At 41.4% G+C, this 16084-nt stretch overlaps 1 protein-coding gene across 2 annotated transcripts; it reads right to left on the bottom strand.

Moving 5' to 3' along the window:
• Positions 1-110: 110 nt before the first annotated feature.
• tars3 (threonyl-tRNA synthetase 3) lies at positions 111-15716 on the bottom strand. Of its 2 annotated transcripts, none has more exons than XM_081373138.1 (20): positions 15329-15716; positions 14992-15081; positions 14711-14901; positions 14428-14551; positions 10002-10126; positions 9770-9887; positions 9117-9181; positions 8956-9034; positions 8317-8463; positions 7907-8005; positions 7114-7280; positions 4907-5069; positions 4458-4595; positions 4300-4377; positions 3389-3489; positions 2719-2823; positions 2456-2528; positions 1301-1415; positions 849-1007; positions 111-333 (listed from the first exon to the last, which is right to left on the bottom strand). In XM_081373138.1, the coding sequence occupies exons 1-19, from the start codon at positions 15662-15664 to the stop codon at positions 859-861; spliced, it is 2463 nt and encodes an 820-aa protein (XP_081229264.1). In that variant the 5' UTR covers positions 15665-15716; the 3' UTR covers positions 111-333; positions 849-858. The 2 variants fall into 2 exon arrangements, with proteins under 2 accessions (XP_081229264.1, XP_081229265.1); XM_081373139.1 differs by having other exon boundaries at positions 14992-15078; positions 15329-15670.
• Between the last annotated feature and the right edge of the window lie 368 nt (positions 15717-16084).

Genomic DNA, 16084 nt, shown 5'->3' with positions numbered 1-16084 from the left:
AAGATTCTGAATGCCTCAACATGGCATCGAACGTTTTGATTATGTATATTATATGATGTTTCTCAGAAGATGTACGTGTGTAAACATCCAGAATAACAAACCAGAAACATGATGCTGAATCTTTGAGAGTCTTTATTGCAAACCCTCAGCACTTGAACACAAACATCCAGACACTTTAACACCAAACCATCACAACATTTCACACGGCCAGCGAACAAAGCCGTTGTTTCACAGAACATCTTCCGAATGCCTTCGCTCAGAGTAAACAGTGCAGTTTTCCTTCTTCATATTCCCATCGGCGAGCTTCATCTCAGACCAGGGCTCGTTCAGATTCTGTAAAATTAAATTCCAGGACTTTAAGCACTACTTTTTTGGATTTCAAAGAATTACAATTAGCACATCTCCAACTAAATCTTTATTATTTTTTTGTTTGTTTTTTACTTAAATTACACATATATGGTATCTGCTTCACTTCACAGAGATGAATCCATTGACCAGTGCTGTCAGACATGGGAAATCCCCTTAACCATTGAGAGGATACTATGACAAAGATATTGTCTTCCTTATTCAAACAGATTTTTTTCCATGAATACATGATTGACCTGAAGAATGAAAGTTGTATTATATACTTATCATAAACTTAACATCATCCGAAATAGCTCTATATATCAGACGGTCTGCAGCGTTCATTTTATGTGAAAAGTTTGTGGGGTTTTTTTGTGAAAAAATTAAACACTAATTTCAAGCACTTTTCAAGTCCCTCTTCATGATTATGGCTGTTTTCAAGGGTTTTCCAGGACTTACATTTAAAAAAGTCAAATTCAAGCACTTTAAGCACTTGTACGAACCCTGTGGGACTCAGAAGTCTTCCTCCGCGCTGCGGCACCGGGAGCGTCGGATCCGAGTCAGTCTGGCCATCACCTCCTCCACACACACTTCTCCGTGCACCTTGTTGTCTCTGGTGCGCACGTTCACACTGTTCGTGACACGCTCCTTCTCGCCCACCACTGCCAGACAAACACACACAAACACACACAGCTGGCGTATCAGCGCACGGATCAGTGTTGGGGACAGTTACTTTTAAAACTAATGCATTACAAAATTGCTTTACTCCCCAAAAAAGTAACTAATTGCGTTACTTAGTTTTTATACTGCGTATACTTAGATATTTTGTTTTAAATTACTTTACTAGTTACTTGAAAAAGTAATCTGATTATGTAACTCAAGTTACTTGTAATGAGTTACACCCGACACTGCGCATCAGAGTCGGGAAACTCACTCGTCAGTCCTCACATCTTACCCAGGATGAAGTTGTACTGCGCAAGCTGTGCGTTGCGAATTTTCTTGTTCAGAAGGCAGCTGGAATCCAAATCAGCATCGGCCATAAAACCGGCTTCAACAAACCGTTTACAGACCTGGAGCGGGAGAAGATCAACTTTAGTTTCTACATTCTCTCAATTCTGACTTTTTTATCGTAATTGTAGGCTATTTCTCGCAATTCTGACTTTTTAGTAATTGTAGGTTATTTCTCTCAATGCTGACTTTTTTCTCTCAATTCTGACTTTTTTCTCTCAATTCTGACTTTTTTCTCGCAATTCTGACTTTTTTCTCGCAATTCTGACTTTTTTCTCGCAATTCTGACTTTTTTCTCGGAATCGTAGTTTATTTCTTGCAATTCTGACTTTTTTCTCGGAATCGTAGTTTATTTCTTGCAATTCTGACTTTTTTCTCGCAATTCTGACATTTTTCTCGGAATCGTAGTTTATTTCTTGCAATTCAGACTTTTTTCTCGCAATCGTAGTTTATTTCTTGCAATTTGGACTTCTGGAGCGGGAGGAAGATCAACTTTAGTTTCTAAATTCTCTCAATTCTGACTTTTTTTATCGTAATTGTGGGTTATTTCTTGCAATTCTGACTTTCTTCTCGTAATCATATTTTATTCCTTGTAATTCTGACTTTTTCCTCACAATTCTGACTTTATTCTCGCAATCGTAGTTTATTTCTTTCTATTGTAGTTTATATCTTGCAATTCTGACTTTTTTCTCGCAATTCTGACTTTATTCTCGCAATCGTAGTTTATTTCTTTCAATCATAGTTTATATCTTGCAATTCTGACTTTTTTCTCGCAATTCTCACTTTTTTCTTGTAATCGTAGTATATTCTTTGCGATTCTGACTTTTTTCTCGCAATTCTGACTTTATTCTCGCAATCGTAGTTTATTTCTTTCAATCGTAGTTTATATCTCGCAATTTTTACTTTTTTCTCGCAATTCTGACTTTTATCTTTTAATCGTAGTTTATATTTTGCGATTTAGACTTTCTCTCGCAATCGCACTTATGCGTCGTTCATAATAAGAGCAGGAAAATGGTTATTATTATAGTCTAAAAATATAAAGACTGAGCATCAAAAAACATTCTCTGTTGTCCAGCAAGCGATGATGGAGCTGTGGTTGTACCTGTTTGGCGTATTCTTCGAGAGACGGGTTAACCGGCACCAGCATCACCTGACGTGGAGACAACCACAGCGGCCTGAGGAAACACAGACGCTACAAGAACAACCCTTGAAAGACCTCAAATCATCTGAAGACATGATTCATGAGACTACAGTCATTCATAGTACAATCACGCTTCTGACAACAACCCAAACGTGATGCAGCTTTGCGAAGACAGCTGTAAAGCCGCTGAATGTAGATTAAAATGATTCGAAACAGTAACTCACCATTTCCCGGCGTAGTTCTCGGTGAGGATGGCGATCATCCGCTCCACTGAGCCCAGAATGGCGCGGTGAATGATCACCGGTCTGGCCTTGTCATCCCCGTCTTTCCTAAAAAGGTTCACACAGTTAAAGGTGCAGTGTGTGATTTTTAGCGGCATCTAGTGGTGAGGTTGTGAATTGCACCCAACAGAAGTTACGGTGACTGACGGGAAGTGATGTCGTCGTCTGAGACAGCAGAGAGTCGCCAGTTAAACAATGAGGTTTCTTTACAAAGATAAATTAAGAAATTAGGTTTACTTATTCAGTAAAACGATGTTATTGTGAATAATATTGTTACTTGTTCATCATTGTGTCAGTGTTTTATTCGCTGACTTTAGCTCGCTTCTTTACACGAAGAACAATATAGTGACGAAACGCGTTTGTCCGCTCAGGGCCACCGTAGAAACATGTCGATATAAGCGGACCCGCGGTGTGTGTAGAGAGAAATGCCTCATTCTAAGCTAATAAACACATAACGGTTCATTATGTAAGGTCTTTATACATCACTGAAAACATTGTTATGTTTATGATATTGCATTTCTGTCAACAGATCCTCCTAAATATCACACAATGCACTTTTAAAACACAGAGACGTCTAAAAGAGAGTTTAGAGCGAGTGCTGAGCTGTTCTCACCCCACATATGTGAGATTGAAGCGCACGGGTAATTGGAAGTCCAGCTGAATTGTGGCGCACTGATGATAACGGCCGATGGCGTCTTTAATCTGGATGTCAATCTGGAGCAGAAGAGTTCAGAGAAATTAATATTCCTGCTGGGAAACGTCTTGATATGGAAGCTTGTTTCCGCCATGGAAAACGTAAAAATAAAAAAAGATTATTGCTTGAGAAATAAACTACGATTGCGGAAAAAATCCAAAAAGTCTGAGTTGCGAAGAGAAATTCTGAGAAATAAAGTCAGATTTGTGAGATATAAATTCGCAATTGTAATTTATATCTCGTAATTCAGATTTTTTTTTGGAATCGTAGTTTATTTCTTCCAATTTTGACTTTTTTTTTTAAATCGCAAGTTTTTATCTCGCAATTCAGAATGTTTTTCTCGTAATCATAATCGTAGTTTATTGTAATTCTTACTTTTCTTGCAATTGCAAGTTTATATCTCGGAATTCTGAATTTTCTCGCAATCGTAATTTATATCTTGCAATTTCAATTTTTTTCCAGAATCGGAAAATTTATTTCTTCCAATTCTGACTTTTTTTAATCATAATCGCGAGTTTATATATGGGTTTCTCGCAATTCTGAAAATTTTCTCACAATCAAGTTTATTTATTGCAATTCTGACTTTCTCGCAATTGCAAGTTTACATTTCGCAATTCTGACCTTATAACTTGCGAAAAGTCATAGTTGTGTGAGATAAACTTGTCAGAAAATGTCCGAATTATGAGCTTAATTTTTTTTTTGAGAAAAAAATGAGAATTGCTAGATAAAAAGTCACAATTACCTTTTTAAATTAGTTTCCCGTGATAGAAACGAGCTTCCATAGGTCGATGTGATTTATGAACGCAACATCAGTCATAAAGAGTTCTGACCTTTGGTCCGTAAAAAGCCCCATCGCCAGGATTCAGCTTCCACGGCTCCCCGAACTCATTCAGGCTGTTCTCCAGTTGCTGTTAAAATAAAACCTCAGTTAATATTGAACAACAACACCCCACATCTCAGAGACAGCCGTTAAATGGCACTCTGGGACCTTCTCCGCCTGATCCCACACGGCAACATCGCCCAGAAACTTCTCGGGACGCGTGGAGAGATGCAGCTGGAAGGAGAAGCCGAAGACGTCGTAGATGCAGCGCAGGAAATCCAGACAACCCTTCATCTCAGACTCGATCTGAAACAACATGAACAAGCAAGCTCGTAAAGAATGAGCAGTGGAAGGCATTACAGGGAATCGTGGGATTGACGGTGGAGGAAAGCAAGCTTTCTTATCCATTTTTTTTTTTAAATGTTAAAACATTTAGTGTTCATCAGAGGGGTCCAAGAACCCAGGACTTTTGTCGCACTTGAATCACGAATACACAAAAAAATGTAATGGTTTTGTGGTTGAAATGTAAAAAAGTAACTAATCCTCTATGTGTTTCCTAAATCAGGAGCTTCTGAAGATCACAGTCTCACTCCACGCTGGCTAAAGCCTCAGCACACCTGATCAATAGAGCAGAAGATATGAGCGTCGTCCTGCTGGAAGCGCCGGACCCTGGTGAGTCCCGTCAGCGTTCCCGAGAGCTCGTTCCGGTGCAACACGCCGAAGTCGGCCAGTCTGAGAGGAAGCTCTCGCCAGGAGCGCGGCCGGTGACCGAACATCAGACTGGAGGGAGATAATCATGATTACTCTGGGTTTAGCTGGGCTGAGTTGGGCTGAACTGGGTTGAGTTAGGTTCTGAACCTAAGAGCTGTGTTGTGTTGAGTTGAGTTGTTTAGTTGTGTTTAGTTGGGTTGAGTTGGGATGTGTTTAGTTGGGTTGGGCTGACCTAGGTTGAGTTAGGTTGAGTTGGGTTAGGTTGAGTTAGGTTGAGTTGGGTTGAGTTGGGTTGAGTTTTGGTTAGGTTGAGTTAGGTTGAGTTTGGTTGAGTTTGGTTGAGTTGGGTTGAGTTTTGGTTAGGTTGAGTTAGGTTGAGTTGGGTTGAGTTGGGTTCAGTTGGGTTTAGCTAGGTTGGGCTAAACTGGGTTGGGTTAGTTTTGGGTTGAGTTGTGTTGAGTTGAGTTGTGTTGTGTTGTGTTGTGTTGAGTTGTGTTGAGTTTAGAGATGTTCCGATACCCTTTTTCCCTCCCCGATACCGATTCCGATACCTGGACTCAGGGTATCGGCCGATACCGAGTACTGATCCGATACCTGGGTGTGTATCTATACAGCTGCAATTACTAGCCCTGTATGAATTGATATAATTATTTTATGGTGTGCTTCAGACTAATCCCTTAATAAAACATGAACAAATACATACAGTGAACTAGAGTATTTTTATTATCTGACATACATTTCACAGCAATATATTATTTATTTGAAAAAGAACTTCAAATGCAGCCACACATCTAATCCTATAAACTGAAAAAGGTATTTTAGTTTTATTTAGTTGTATAACTCTATGAATAATATAAGAAAAATAATCTCTTTATAACTTTAAGTCCAGAAACAATTGTGTTAAATGAACGGCATTTCATTTTTCAAATACATAGGTTAAAAAAAAGAAAAGAAAAAAAAAGTACAACATTAACTTGTACTCAATCTAACGTTAGTCCTTTAAATAAGTGCAGCCACAATGTAGTGAAATAAGAGACTTGAGTACAAATAAACCTCAACTAAAGATGTCAGTAGTAAAGCTGTTTGATTTCACATCTTTTAGTTTGCATGAAATGTGTTTACGCACTGTCTGGAATAGGGAACGCTGTTTCAGATATGTATTTGCGTCCAGTCAAACTGTACCGGGGCTCCATATGTTAAATCAAGCGGCGAAATCCATTGTTTTCGATGACTGAACAGCGGCTGGTCATCCAGAATAATAAACTCGATAATTGTGTTGGATGTATCGCTCGTTGGCTGTCTTTTGAAAACTTTTCTCTTGGTTTGAATGAAGCTTCCAGAGATTGTTGATTCTGGCGCGGCTCATCCTTCTCTGCCCTTGCGTTTATGTAACCGTCGTGTTCTGCGGGGTGACGCGTCTTCAAATGCTTTATTAAGTTACTTGTGTTGAAGTTGCTTCTTCTTGTGCCACCCCTCGCAATTATTACAGTATGGCATATGAGACATGTCGCCGTTTTAATGGCTGGTTGGTCCAGTCTGAAATACTGCCAAACAGCGGACATACTGCCAGTGCGCGTTTTCATTTCTTCTTCGCTGCTCTAAACAGTGGTTGCTTGTGGCAACAGCACAACTTCCTGCGTTGCCACACGCAACCACTGTTTAGAGCAGCGAAGAAGAATTGATCTCCGATTTGCCGCGTTAAGCAAAGCTAGCGTGCTTAACTAGGTAATGTTATTGTTTAAGAAAATGGTATCGGATCGGTACATGGGTACAAGTACTCGCCGATACCGATCCCAGCATTTTGATTGGTATCGGCGGCATTTCCGATACTGGTATCGGAATCGGAACAACTCTAGTTGAGTTGTGTTGAGTTGTGTTGAAGTTGGAAATTGAATTTAATTGTCTATGCTCAAAAAGTACATAAATTAATTATAAATACAGTGTAAATATAATTTAGTACCATAAAATCCCCTAAAAATACAAAATATTATATTGAGCTAAAATATAGTACATTAACTTCATTGAAAAAATAAATAAATAAATAAATTCTGTCATTTTTGCCGGCCACACTTCAGAGTGTGGAGATGTTAGATATGGGATGTGGGTTCGTCACCAGTGTCCGGGACAGTTCATGGGCTTCAGGGCGAAGACGTCGCTCTCCACCGCAAACGAGAACATGTTGTCGCTGTAAAGCTGCCAGTGACCCGACGTCTCCCACAGCTTAGAGTTGTAGATGTTCGGGGACGCAACCTCCTGGAAGCCACGCCGACAGTACTCCTCCTGCACACACACGCGTTCAAATCAATTACATTCAATTCAATTCTGTTCAGTTTAAGACCATATAAAGTCCTTGTAGAACTGCAGTTTATTGCCAGTACAACTGAAATGGAAAACAAGTTCACACACACACACACACACACACACACAGACACACACACACACACACACACACACACACACTAACCCGACCCCTAAACCTACCCATCACTCACACTTCACACACACACACACACACACACACACACACACACACACACACACACACACACACACACACACTAACCCGACCCCTAAACCTACCCATCACTCACACTTCACACACACACACACACACACACACACACACACACACACACACACACACACACACACACACACACACACACACACACACACACACACACACACACTAACCCGACCCCTAAACCTACCCATCACTCACACTTCACACACACACACACACACACACGTTTACTTGGCTATCTAAATGTGGACTGTCCATAGACGTAATGGTTTTTATACTGTACAACTATTCTCTCGCCTTATACTAACCCGACCCCTAAACCTACCCATCACACACACGCACACACACACACACACACACACACACACACACACACACGCACCCTGATGAACTCGGTCAGTGTGTTGTAGATGAACGCTCCTCGAGGCAGGAAGAAGCAGCTTCCAGGACTCAGATCGTGGAAGAAGAAAAGCTCCTGATCCTGTCAATCACACCAGAGACACACACCTTAACCACCTCGCTCAGTCACACCAGGAGGAAGTGACATCATCGCTCCACAGGAAGTGAAGACACTGATCTGACAAACGCCTCGACGACAGTATAGAAATATACAGGATAACCCGCTAAATATCATGAGGCAAAACACTTTCACGATCAATAAATGTGAACAGCCAAATCTCTGTATCAAAGGATTCAATTATAGAAATGTTAACTTGCAATCTTCAAATGAATATTGTATGGATCTGTCCGATGGAAAGCTGACTCGGATCAGTAAATCTCACACACACACACCTTCCCGATCTTGCGGTGGTCTCGGTTTCTGGCTTCCTCCTGGAAACGCTCCCATTCCTTCAGCATTTTGCTGTCAGGAAAAGAGATTCCGTAGATCCGCTGAAGAGTCTCCATGTCGGAGCGCCCTTCCCAGTACGTGGAGGAGTTCTGCACAACACACACACTTCACTTCAGATCTTTTCCATGTCTATTCCTTTATATGTTCAATTCAATTCAATATAATTATGTTCTGTTCAATTTAATTCTGTTCCATTTAATTCAATTAAATTTTGTTCTATGCGATTCATTTCAGTAAAAATGTAATTCAGAACAATTCAGTTCCATTCCATTCAATTCAATTAAACATAATAATGTTCCGTTCAATTCAGTTTAATTCTGTTTCATTCAATTCCATTCCATTTAATTGAATTCCATTAAATTATATTCAATTACATCAAACCCATTCAATTAAATACCATTCAGTTCTGTTCCATTCAATTCAGTTCAGATAAATTACATTCAAAACCATTAAATTAAATTAAATTCAGTTCAGTTAAATTCAATTAAATTAAAGACCATTTCTCATTCCACTGGACTGAGTGTCACACAGTTGTAGAACTGCAGATGTCTGTAATAGTTTGAGATGTTAAACTGAGTTACCTTATAGATCTTGAGTGCTTTGATCCTTCCGGTGTGCCGTACATGCGGGCCGCGACACAGGTCGATCAAAGGGCCACACCTGAGACAGGAAGAGTTCATGACACACACACACACACACAAGCTTTACAGCATCCAAACGGACACACATCACTTCCTGTTACCTGTAGACCGTCGTGGTCGCCGTGGAAACCTTCTCGTTCAGGATGCGACACTTGAACTTGTTGTACTAGAACAAGACGAAACACTTTCTTAACATTTGTTAGCAAACAGTGAGCAATCAACTTTACAACATTTATTAATCTCTGTTAATGTTAGGTGATAAAAATCCAGTCATTGTTTGTTCATCTCAGTTCACGGTTGCGTTAACTAATGTTAAAAGATTCAACTTTTGATTTTAATAACGTATTAGTAAATCCTGAGATTAACATTAACTGAGATTTGCAATAGAAGTATTGTTCATTGCTGGTTCATGTTCACTAATCGCTGAAATCACAGGATCTGATGTGGTCGAGTCGAGTCATCTCCGCTCTGGAGAAAGCCGTGATGTCATTGTCCAGCTCAGTTCAGTTCTCATATAATGCTGTCAATGCTGGAGATCAATAATATTGTTGAATATTAAAATAAATGTCCCCAACTAAGCAAGACAAAAGCCAAAGTGCCCCCTATTGGCTGGAGCCCCAGGGCACTCGCCCAATCCCGTCTATGGATGATCCTGATGACAGTGACAGGAACCAAAACTCCATGGTAAAGTATGAACTTTACAGTAAAGGTCTGGAGGTGGAGTTCCTGACCTTGAACATCTGGAGTTCCTGACCTTGAACATCTGGAGCAGCGTCTCCTTCCGGACCTCCAGTCTCTCGAACGGCTGCTTGTCCTTGATGATGCCTCGGCAGAGGAGCTCCAGATCAGCAAACTCTGAGCACGACACTCCTCTGTCAACACACACACACACACACACACACACACACACACACACACACACACACGCTGATGATGACGAGACCAGGCGTGATGAAGATCAGCTCAGGAACAGAACACACACTCACTTGTGTCCGTCCAGGAACATGTCGTAGTAGAAGCCGTTCTCGATGGGCGGCCCGTAGCAGAGACACCCGCCGTAGAAACACTCCATGGCCTCGCCCAGGATATGAGCGCTCGAGTGCCAGTACACCTGAGGCAGAAAACAACTGTGTGTGTGTGTGTGTGTAGAATTACATTCAATTCAATTCAATACAACTCTATTTAGATCAATTCAACTCTATTCCATTCAGTTCAATTTAATTATGTTCCATTCAATTCTGTTCAGTTCAATTCCATTCAATTAAGTCCCTTCAATTCAATTAATATCAATTTAATTCTGTTTAATTCTGTTCTGTTAAAAATTTCTGTTTTGTTCCATTTAAATGTATTCTATTAAATTCAATTACATTCAATTTAATTCTGTTCGGTTTGATTCAGTTCAATTCAATTGAGTATAATTCAGTTCTGTTCCATTCAATGTAGTGTAATTCTATTTTGTTAAAAATTTTGTTCCATATAATTTTATTCCATTAAATTACATTAAATTCAATTACGTTCAATTCCATTCTATTTGGGTTCCAATCCATTCAGTTTTATTCAATTCAGTTCTGTTTAATTAAATTAAATTCTGTTCCATTCAATTCAGTTTAATTCTGTTCTGTTCAACTTAATTCCATTCAATTAAATTCTGTTCTGTTCATTAAATTAAATTCAGTTCTGTTCAATTTAATTACATTAAATTACATTCAAACACATTCCATTCAATTCAATTCCATTGAAACCCATTCAATTCAATTCCATTCAATCAAATTTAAATTCAATTCAGTTTAATTCCTTTGAAACCCATTCAATTCAATTCCATTCAATCAAATTTAAATTCAATTCAGTTCAATTTCTTTGAAAACCATTCAATTCAATTCCATTCAATCAAATTTAAATTCAATTCAGTTCAGTTCAATTCCTTTGAAACCCATTCAATTCCATTCAATCAAATTTAAATTCAATTCAGTTCAGTTCAATTCCATTTAATCAAATTTAAATTCAATTCAGTTTAATTCCTTTGAAACCCATTCAATTCAATTCCATTTAATCAAATTTAAATTCAATTCAGTTTAATTCCTTTGAAACCCATTCAATTCAATTCCATTTAATCAAATTTAAATTCAATTCACACTCACTCTCTCTCTCACTCACTCACTCACTGTCACACTCACTCACACTCACTCACTGTCACACTCACTCACACTCACTGTCACACTCACTCACTCACTGTCACACTCACTCACACTCACTCACTCACTCACTGTCACACTCACTCACACTCACTCACTCACTGTCACACTCACTCACACTCACTCACACACACTCACTCAGTCACACTCACTCAGTCACACTCACTCACTCATTCAGTCAGTCACACTCACTCACTCACACTCACTGTCACACTCACTCACTCATTCACACTCACTCACTCACTCACTCACTCACTCACTCACTCACTCACTCACTCACTCACTCACTCTCACACTCACTCACTCACTCACTCACTCACTCACTCACACATTCAGTCACACTCACTCACACTCACTCAGTCACTCACTCACTCATTCAGTCACACTCACTCACTCATTCAGTCACACTCACTCACTCATTCAGTCACACTCACTCACTCACACTCACTCACACTCACTCACTCACTCACTCACTCACACTCACTCACTCATTCAGTCACACTCACTCACTCACACTCACTCACTGACTCACTGTCACACTCACTCACTCACTCACTCACTCACTCATTCAGTCACACTCACTCACTCACTCATTCAGTCACACTCACTCACACTCACTCACTCAGTCACACTCACTCACTGTCACACTCACTCACTCTCACTCACTCAGTCACACACTCACTCAGTCACACTCACTCACTCAGTCACACTCACTCACTGTCACACTCACTCACTCTCACTCACTCACTCAGTCACACACTCACTCACACTCACTCACTCATTCAGTCACACTCACTCACTCACACTCACTCACTCACACACTCACTCACACTCACTCACTCATTCACTCACTCACTCACTCACTCACTCATTCAGTCACACTCACTCACTCATTCAGTCACACTCACTCACTCACACTCACTCACTCACTCACTCACTCATTTAGTCACACTCACTCACTCACTCACTCACTCATTCAGTCACACTCAATCACACTCACTCACTGTCACACTCACTCACACTCACTCACTGTCACACTCACTCACTCACTCACACTCACTCACTCACTCATTCAGTCACTCACTCATTCAGTCACTCACTCACACTCACTCACTCACTCACTCACTCACTCACTCACTCACTCACTCACTCACTCACTCACTCACTCACTCACTCACTCACACTCACTCACTCACTCACTCACTCACACTCACTCACTCACTCACTCATTCAGTCACTCTCACTCACACATTCAGTCACACTCACAATTCAATTTTTTTCAATTCAAAATGAGCTTTATTAGCATGACTGTGTAACACAATGTTGCCAAAGCATCAACATATATAAATAATAAAACAAATAAAACATATATGTATAGATCATGTCATATGTAGCATAGTAAATATAAATAAATAGATAAACACAATCTATCCTAATAAATGAATAAATACAGTGGGTCTCTCTAGAGAATTAGCTGGCTCTGGCATTGTGAATAGCTAACACACATTTAGCCGCGAGTGCAGCTGTACTATCATCTTCTCCCAGTAAGAAGAACATTTTCTCAGTGTCACTCAGTTCAGAGAACGATGGAATCAAGATTTCAAATCTGGGCAGAAAGGTTTCTCTTATACTGGAGTATTTAGAGCAGAAGAGCAGAAAGTGTTCCTCATCCACACTCACTCACTCACTCATTCAGTCACACTCACTCACTCACACTCACTCACTCACACACTCACTCACACTCACTCACTCATTCAGTCACACTCACTCACTCACACTCACTCACTCACTCATTCAGTCACACTCACTCACTCACACTCACTCACTGTCACACTCACTCACACTCACTCACTCACTCATTCAGTCACACTCACTCACAATTCAATTTTTTTCAATTCAAAATGAGCTTTATTAGCATGACTGTGTAACACAATGTTGCCAAAGCATCAACATATATAAATAATAAAACAAATAAAACATATATGTATAGATCATGTCATATGTAGCATAGTAAATATAAATAAATAGATAAACACAATCTATCCTAATAAATGAATAAATACAGTGGGTCTCTCTAGAGAATTAGCTGGCTCTGGCGTTGTGAATAGCTAACACATATTTAGCCGCGAGTGCAGCTGTACTATCATCTTCTCCCAGTAAGAAGAACATTTTCTCAGCGTCACTCAGTTCAGAGAACGATGGAATCAAGATTTCAAATCTGGGCAGAAAGGTTTCTCTTATACTGGAGTATTTAGAGCAGAAGAGCAGAAAGTGTTCCTCATCCACACTCACTCACTCATTCAGTCACACTCACTCACTCACACTCACTCACTGACTCACTGTCACACTCACTCACACTCACTCACTCACTCACACTCACTCACACTCACTCACACTCACTCACACTCACTCACTCACACTCACTCACACTCACTCACACTCACTCACTCACACTCACTCACTCACTCACTGTCACACTCACTCACTCACTCATTCAGTCACACTCACTCACACTCACTCACTCACTCACTCACTCTCTCATTCAGTCACACTCACTCACTCACACTCACTCACTCACTCACTCACTCACTCACTCATTCAGTCACACTCACTCACTCACTCACTCACTCATTCAGTCACACTCACTCACTCACACTCACTCACTGTCACACTCACTCACTCACTCACTCACTCACTCACTCACTCACTCACTCACTCACTCACACACTCACTCACACTCACTGTCACACTCACTCATTCATTCATTCAGACACACTCACTCACTCACTCACTCACTCACTCACTCATTCAGTCACACTCACTCACTCACACACACTCACACTCACACACACTCACACTCACTCACTCACACACACTCACTCACTCACTCACTCACTCACTCATTCATTCAGTCACACTCACTCACTCACACTCACTCACTCATTCAGTCACACTCACTCACTCACTCACTCATTCAGTCACACTCACTCACTCACTCACTCATTCAGTCACACTCACTCATTCAGTCACACTCACTCACTCACTCACACTCACTCACTGTCACACTCACTCACTCACTCACTCACTCACACTCACTCACTCATTCAGTCACACTCACTCACTCACTCACACATTCAGTCACACTCACTCACTCACTCACACACACATTCAGTCACACTCACTCACACTCACACACACACACACACACTAGTTAACTCACGGCCTGAGCGTCCTCATGGTCGAAGCGCAGCAGCTCCAGACTGCAGTCGGCCTCCAGCGGTCGGTCCAGATCCCACAGTTCCCCGTTCACACGCGCGATCACACAGTTATCCGCCAGACCTCGACTGCACAACACACACCCCAACACACAGTTATATGCCAGACCTCGACTGCACGCACGCACACACACACACACACACACGCACACACACACACACACACACACACACACACACACACACACACACACAGGTTAGACCTCCCAGAATGCTGCATCTCCTCACCTGAGGGCACAGGCCAGCTGATACGGGGTGCTGACCCAGGCTGTGGCCGTGAGTGTGTTTCCGTCCGGCAGCAACACACTGATGGAGTGAGAGAGGGCCGCTCGCTCGGCCAGAAGAGCATCGCTCTCCTCCTTCAGACGCTCGTAGAGTTCCAGACGCTCAGAGACGAAACCAGGCCAAGACTTCAGCTTCTACAGGGACGAGGAGAGGAAGAGCTCAGGGCTCAGAGTGTGTGTGTGTGTGTGTGTGTGTGTTACACTGATGCTCTTCCTGTACTGTACCTCAGTCTCGGGCTTCTCCTTCTTCTCCTTCTTCTCCTTCTGCTTCTCTTCAACATCTGATGCACTGGATCGTGATGGTGCAGCATTCTGCTGAAATACACAAACAATGAAAAACATGTTCATAGACGGACAGACGGACGGATGGATGGATGGATGAGATAGACAGATAGACAGATAGACAGACAGATAGACAGATAGATAGATAGATAGATAGATAGATAGATAGATAGATAGATAGATAGATAGATAGATAGATAGATAATCTGTATATTGTACTGTTATGGGTCCAGGATCATCAGTGTTACTCTATTATTCTCTCAGTTTTAGAGTCTCGCACCTTTAAGTGGATCTTCTCCTCTGGTTCTTCAGTCTTATTCTGGCTCTTCTGTGTCTTTGTCCTCTTCTCCTTCTCCTTCTCCTTCTCCTTCTCCTCCTTCTCCTTCTTCTTCTCCTTCTTCTCCTGCTCCTCCTCGAGGCTCCTGCGGAGGTGCACTAGCCGGTACCGGAGCTTTTGGTTCTCGGTGATCAGCTCGTCCAGGTCCGGCCCGGGTCTGAAGTCGAACCCGCCCGTCAGTAACTCCTGCAGGCCGAGGATCTCGCGACGCAACGCCTCGACCTGCGCCTCCTGAGCGGACAGACGCTCCGCAACACGCTCCGCAACGCCCTCCGCCATCTTCAGTACAGCTGACGCGACGCGACGCGAGTGGATATAAGAGTTCAGGGAGTGACATGAGCTGATCGCTCCGCCAGGAGGCGCTGCGGGGCCCAGGCTGCACAATACTCCACTCAGACTCATGCGAATCAAACCATTTTTAAAGTTACAGGTTACAGAAGTGAGCAAAGTTTGTGCATATGAAGGAATGGCATACAGATTACTGGAAACAAGAGGTTTATAGGAGAAAGTGGGGCAGATGCCTGACATTTATTGAGAGTACAGGATGATGACCTTGGGGGAGAGGCAATATAAGAGTTTATATAGAAGAACTCTTTTACATTACTGTTACTTTAAATATTTTTTTTTTGTTGCACTTTTTTTAATGATTTGTTTCTTGCATATTTATTCTAGCAATCTTCAGGCAATTGCAAGTGACAA

This window comes from Scardinius erythrophthalmus, assembly GCF_964197995.2.
Source record: "Scardinius erythrophthalmus genome assembly, chromosome: 8".
Lineage (NCBI taxonomy): Eukaryota > Metazoa > Chordata > Actinopteri > Cypriniformes > Leuciscidae > Scardinius > Scardinius erythrophthalmus.
The sequence above is the reverse complement of the archived record's forward strand: the minus strand, read 5'-3'. Positions and strand labels throughout refer to the sequence as shown.

Bases quoted from the DNA above. Each gene is read 5' to 3' on its own strand.
- tars3 (XM_081373138.1), bottom strand. From the start codon at position 15,664: ATGGCGGAGGGCGTTGCGGAGCGTGTTGCGGAGCGTCTGTCCGCTCAG. The intron at 7,281-7,906 runs GTGCGTGTGTGT...GTGTGTGTGCAG, and splicing joins CACTGACCGAGTTCATCAGG to GAGGAGTACTGTCGGCGTGG. The intron at 4,596-4,906 runs GTGTGCTGAGGC...ATGTTGTTTCAG, and splicing joins TCTTCTGCTCTATTGATCAG to ATCGAGTCTGAGATGAAGGG.